Consider the following 6,774-nt stretch of genomic DNA (forward strand, 5'->3'; position numbering starts at 1 on the left):
CCTTGCCTGGACCATTGCTCGTGTTATCAGATTACTCCTCTTGTCAAGCCCTCTGGATATTGTTAGTCGTCGATCAACCCACGCCTTCCTTTGGATACTCTTTTGTCTTGCCTGCAATGTACCTGTTTGCCACTGCCTGACCCATGCCTGTTTTATGACCACGTCTCTGTCTAAATAAAGCCTTGCAAATGGATCCGCACGTCTCACATCTCGTCGGCTCCATTACACCCGTCCCCCTCCCTAGATTATTATTGTTATTATTTATTTATTTATTTTCAAAGCAGATGCAGAATTCTCAAAGGCCATCCAATACATTTTTAATGATATGGAAAATTATTGTTAATTATTGTTACAAATAAATTTCACCATGGCACATTTTAATAATACAAAATGTATAAATATGAATAGTTGTCAGAAATAGAAAGCAGATTGTCAAGCAGATGGGTGTATTCTCTTTAGACCTGCATTTATAAAACAAAGAATTGACAATTGTTAGAATAATAGCATCAAAATGATAGAACATCATCTAAAAATTACCAATATATTAAAACAAAAAATCAACACTCACCTTTTATTTTTCTGAGGTGTGCCGGTGTTTTCTCCTGTTACACAATAGATGTTGAATGTGAAGCTGAATATTTTCATAAAATATATAATAATAATGTAGGTTAAACTGTACTTACTGATGATAGTGACTCCAGTCACCCCAAACATTTTTAGTTAGCGGGTCCTGCGCTCGGACGCAAAAAGTATATGTTTTTTTTAATTTCACATTGTAATGTGTCTTGCTGGTTTCATTTTTCTGTTTTGAGAAATTAAAATCTTTAATATTTTGATGTTAATAAACAACAACAACAAAACATAAAAAAGCATTACAAATTTTGCCTTACTTCGACACGACTTCCCTTGTAGTCACAGCTATGATTGTTGAGAACCACTTTCACTTCATAGGAGAGGGGAAAGAAACTGCAGGGGAAACTCCACGTTTCAGGGGGGTGCCACTCAAATACATCGTCTTGGATCTTGCTGATACTAACTTTATCTGGCTTAACTGAGGAATTGAAATAACAGTTTAAAAGAAATCAGCAGTCTAGTACAGTGGGGCTGGGACTCAGGAGGGGGCCTCAAGATGATTTAAAATTGATGGCCTGAGGCTGATTTTTATTGATTGATTTTATTTTGAGTGAACTATTCAATTAAAACTTCTGAAATCCTGAAATGTAATTATTTTAATTATAATTATTTTAGATATTTATTTAGTCATTTATTTTTAGTTATTTTAGTTAAACTAGGAATGTCTAAATGCTGAAATAAGCTCTGAAAATAAAACTATGGGGCTAGTGGGCTTTTGAATATTTTTAAGGAAATGGGGGGCTTTGGAGTCAAAGTAGTTGAGAACCAGTGGTCTGGTATCATTTAACTGTTACTAACAAATTTATTTGTCAGTTCTGTTCACTTTTTCATAAACAACTTGTTCATTCCCTTGTGAAAAAGAAGTGTGACTTTGCAATAATGTCAAAATAAACTTGTAAATTTTAAGCACTTATTTTGTTGTGTTAACTAACATACTAAAGCACATGTAAAATACTAATTTAGGCCGAACTGTAGTGTGTTATTTAATTTTACATTTGAAGTTATATTTGAAGTATATTTTAAATGTACTAATTTGAAACTTCATCATAACGAATGTGTAATTAAAATACATTTAAATATATGACACAAGTTTCAACAGAAATGGCATTTAAGTATATTTTAGTTTATGATAATTGCTTGTCAGTACATTCAGTGGTACACTTTAACCATATTTATTATGAATTATGAAATTACAAATAAAAACTTGAGTGGGTAAAAAAAAATCTACTTTAAATTTGAACACATTTTAAGTTAATTGTAAATAACATGCAAGTCTCTGAAAACATTACATTCAGTTCACACTTATTTATATTCTTTTAATATATATTATTTCCGTAATAAGTACTTTTTTAAAGTATATGCTAAAGTGTAGCCTATTTCTTTTTTACTAGGGAATTTACACACAGGCTAATGCAGGGGTTGTTATGCAGGGATGTGCATTGCATGTAGCGACCACCCGGGGGCACACAAAGCTCTTACCAATGTCTCGGATGAGGAAAGTCCTGTGGTGCTCCTCCAGCCTATACAGATTTCTGACAAACAGCGTGAGGTTGATGCTCCTAGATTCCTCGGAGTAAGGACAATAATCCTTGTCAATACAAGTCAGCCCAGATATATCAGAGTCCAGAGTGCAGTTGATGAGACTAGAGTTTCTGTATAAAAACAAGGCCAGTTTAGCATTAATTTGCTGTTTTAACATAAGCCTAATTAAATTGATTGCTTAAGCCTATACTTAATTAATCCAGAATAAAAATAATCATAAATCATTACCGGATTGCTGTGAAATATACCACTGCTCTTTGGATCCGTTTCTGGTGCCATTTCCAAGAGCAATGAAATTGTCCATCATAGTTTCTTGCAGTGCAAGAAATGAATTCTAGGCAGAGAAAAAGTTAAGCAGTTTCATTTAAAATCAGTAGCCACAATGAGAAAAACTGATAGCATATTAGAGTATTAGTATGCTCAAGAATGGTAGAATCTAGTATGGTAGAATAAGTTTTGAGATAGTTTGAGAGTCATATTTTTATTATTATTATTATTATTACTACTTATAAGTGGTCTTTGACCGCTTTAAGTAAAGTAGCATAAGAAAAATGGCAAGATATGAGACTTTACATATCTTATACATTATAACTATGAGAAATATAATCCATTGTAAAAGTGCATGCAACGTGTCCATTGTGTTATAAATCATCATACTCTTAAAAGCTATAACCACAAATAAGTAAATATTATAATATATTAAAACTGTTCTTATGAATATTCGTGAGATGATACAACATATTATAAGTTTTTTTTATAATGCATTATGCATTCATTATAATGCCTTAAGAATACCCTTATAATGTATTATAAATACGGGCTTCATAGAAAGTGTTACCCATTTTTTTTTAAATGGGCATATATTGTAGTACTTGATGTTTAGTTAAAGATTTATTTTATTGTGAATTTTGATTAAGTAAAATGATCTTAAGTAAAAATGCCTTTATATGAAGTGAATTAACATGTGGCCGAGTATGGTGACCCATACTTGGAATTTTTGCGCTGCATTTAACCCATCCAAGTGCGCACACACACCGTAGTGAACACACACCCGGAGCAGTGGGAAGCCATATTGCTGCGGCACCCAGGGAGCAGTTGGGGGTTCGGTACCTTGTTCAAGAGTCTCACCTCAGTCATGGTATTCAGGGTGGAAGAGAAAGCTATACATTCACTCCCCCCACCGACAATTCCTGCCGTACCTGAGACTCGAACCCGCAACCTTTGGGTTACAAATCTGGCTCTCTAACCATTAGGCCATGACGCCCCCCCCCCTCTCTAAAAAAGGTAAAACATTTTACAAAATGTTGTACAATTATGTTTCTCTATCAATAGTCAACAAATACTGTTCAACTATACTTTGGGACCAGAAAAAAACTTTACACAATTAGTAGGCTACATTCTAACATGAATTCTAGTGTAAGTGTGACCGTCATACTTACCTAGATTGTCACTAGATTGTATAAGAACTCCTCCTTTAGAAAACTCAACTGGATGGACCAGTAGTAGTGTGTAATTCAGAAGATCTCTGTTTGGTCTGTGACATGTGAAGTTTCCCCCACGCAACCCATCTATCGTAACAGTGATGTGGTTTCTTGTCTCAGAGATGCTTTCCCCATCCCTCTCCCAGCAAATTTGTTCTCCTTTATATTGCTCTCCACAATGCAGCGATACCTCAAAGCTGGACAGATCTGATACCTCCAAAGCCACAACTATAACAGTAAAGATTATTTATGAGACTCACCACTTGATTTGATAGCACAGTAAATAAATTGTCTTCTACAACAAGCCATATATTTTTATTCACCAAGGATGCATTAAATTCCTCAAAAGTGACAGTAAAGACATATATACAAAATATTTATATTTCAAATAAATGCTGTTCTTTTAAACTTTCTGTTCATGATAAAATCCTGAAAGAAAAAACTTCCTGAGAAATACACAGGAAGAAGTCCTGTGCATTTCTTTTATAATATGTGGAGTTTGCTGTTTTATTTCCTGGTTTAGCCAAGTGGGAATGGCCTTCAAAGGATGCGCAAACCCGAAGGGGTACGCTAATTTGAGCTAGTTATGGAAATATGAATGCAAATGTCTTCATTTTATCCATCCTTTTTATCCTATTCATTTATTTGTTTTAAATTTTGTTTTCCATTATCTTTTTATGTATTTATTGATGTAGTGAGGCAAGAGTTTAAAAATGGTAAAATGGGAAAACGTGTATTTAAGATGCCATGAGGATATTGTATGCCGTGTCTGGAGGATAGTGAACAGATTGTGTTTGAGAGTATAAAGTAGTATAAAACTAGTTTCCGCAGTAAACTCCGGTTGTTGTAGAGGAGATTCCGTGCGGTTTTTAGTACGGTCCAACAGTTTTAGTTTTAGACTGTTTTTATTACTGTGTTTACATGCTCTTAAACACTATACCTGTATATTTATTAACACATTTTGCACACCTACTTTTGAAATAAACATATTGGATGCCAGCTTTGTTTCCGATTTTATATCAGAGTGATTTTCCTTGTTACTGTTTGGGTCCCTTATCACACACATGGTTTCCACAAACATTTTAAGCTACACAACTTTATTTCAACACTTATAATAATAAATGTTTCTTAAGAACCAAATCATTGATATTAGCATGATTTCTGAAGGATCATGAAACCTTGAAGATTCAAGTAATGGCTGCTGAAAATTCAGTTTTGCTATCACATGAATAATTTACTTTAAAAAATATTATATATTGTCTTTACTGTCAGTTTACTGCATATATCATACCCCCGGACACCCCAATACAGTAAAACTGCACATTTTAGAGTGGCCTTTTAATGTGGCCAGCCTAAGGCACACCTGTGCAATAATCATGCTGTCTAATCAGCATCTTGAAATGCCACACCTGTGAGGTGGATGGATTATCTCGACAAAGGAGAAGTGCTCACTAACACAGATTTAGACAGATTTATGAACAATATTTGAGAGAAATAGGCCTTTTGTGTACATTGAACAAAATTATAAATGCAACACTTTTGTTTTTGCTCCCATTTTTCATGAGCTGAACTCAAAGATCTAAGACTTTTTCTGTGTATTATAAATGTCTTTACTGTCACTTTTAAGCACTTTAATGTGTTGTTGCTGAATACAAGTGTGTGTGTTTGTGTGGCTGATGTTTTTAAACGATGCTAACCGAATCTATGTATCTATCTATCTATCTATCTAGATATAGATAGATAGACAGATGGATAGATTTGGATAGAGTCTATCTCGGACAGATAGATTCGGTTAGCATTGCTTAAAAAAAGATACAGATACCAATAAATGGGATTTAAGCAATAGTCACCATTTGACTTGATGAACCTCAGTGAAGTGCTGCCTGCCAACTGAAGGACAGCTTGAAGAATAACCAAGACAATCTTGTTCATCTAAAGTAAATTAAAAATGGTGATATGAAAAACTGTTATTAAATAAAAGTAAATTAAACAAATTATAGTATTACTATGTAGAAATATTTAATAAACATTCATTTTAAATATATATATGTGTATTACACACATTATATATGTGTGTATAATGTCTATATATATATATATATATATATATATATATATATAGTATACTATTTCATTATGATAGACACTTTCTCTTGAATCTTACCTTAAGAACTTAATGAGTTGTTGTGACTCTCTCCTCTTCCCTTTCACTGAAGTAGTATTGAACATGAGCAACATTTATATATGTATGTAATACAGAAGTGTGAATTTCCAGCAAGCAGAAGTATCAAGTTCTAAACAAAGGGACATGGAAACAAATGTGGAGCCAGTTTTCATTTGGGATTTCCATGAGCTGCATTAGGGGCTTTAACAGGAGCAATTGTGCATGAGAATGTACAGGTCATCCCTCACAATTAAATAATTTTCTCTGAGTGAAATACACAGTATATTGGTAGATTTTTGTGTGTGTGTGTGTGTGTGATTCATGTTTTGAATGTTGTTATGTTTTTTTTTTTGCACTTTTGTTTGCAGTCACAAATCCCCATATATTGCGGTTTGAAAGTTTCTCATCAAGGTTTCATTTATTTCATCAAAAATAAAGAAAAAACTATATATTGTGAAATATTATTGCAATTTAAAATAACTACTTTACATTTTAATATATACTTTAAAATATAATTTATTCCTGTGATACAAAGCTGAATTTTGATCAGCCATTACTCCAGTCTTCAGTGTCCCATGATCCTTCAGAAATCATTGTAATATTCTGTTTTATTATCAATGTTGGAAACAGTTGTGCTGAATAATATTTTTTTGGAACCTGTGGTACTTTTTTCAGTATCCTTTGATGAATAAAAATAAATAAAATAGAAATAGAAATATTTTGTAACAATGCACACTCCATGGCTGGATTGGTTTTGCTGTGTTTTTCCTCCCCATGTGTTCCGTGTCCCCGTTAATTAGTCATTCCATGCACCTGTGTTCCCCTGATTGCCCTGTGTTTATTAGCCCCAATCTGTGCTGTCTGTCTTTGTCGGAGATTGAAAGCTTGTACATCTATCCCTGAGTCTCCTTTGTTTATGTCTGCTCCATGTTACCCCTTGGATTAATGGATTAA

The 6,774-nt window shown here is 33.5% G+C and overlaps 1 protein-coding gene across 1 annotated transcript; it reads right to left on the bottom strand.

The window, feature by feature from the left end:
• Positions 1 to 374: 374 nt before the first annotated feature.
• On the bottom strand, positions 375 to 5,588 carry LOC107588798 (interleukin-12 subunit beta-like). The gene is made up of 8 exons (XM_016277032.1): positions 5,507 to 5,588; positions 3,621 to 3,884; positions 2,404 to 2,512; positions 2,113 to 2,285; positions 891 to 1,051; positions 684 to 802; positions 569 to 602; positions 375 to 461 (listed from the first exon to the last, which is right to left on the bottom strand). The coding sequence occupies exons 1-7, from the start codon at positions 5,586 to 5,588 to the stop codon at positions 572 to 574; spliced, it is 939 nt and encodes a 312-aa protein (XP_016132518.1). The 3' UTR covers positions 375 to 461; positions 569 to 571.
• Between the last annotated feature and the right edge of the window lie 1,186 nt (positions 5,589 to 6,774).

Source organism: Sinocyclocheilus grahami, unplaced genomic scaffold, assembly GCF_001515645.1.
Source record: "Sinocyclocheilus grahami isolate Dianchi unplaced genomic scaffold, SAMN03320097.WGS_v1.1 scaffold107.1, whole genome shotgun sequence".
Classification (NCBI taxonomy): Eukaryota; Metazoa; Chordata; class Actinopteri; order Cypriniformes; family Cyprinidae; genus Sinocyclocheilus; species Sinocyclocheilus grahami.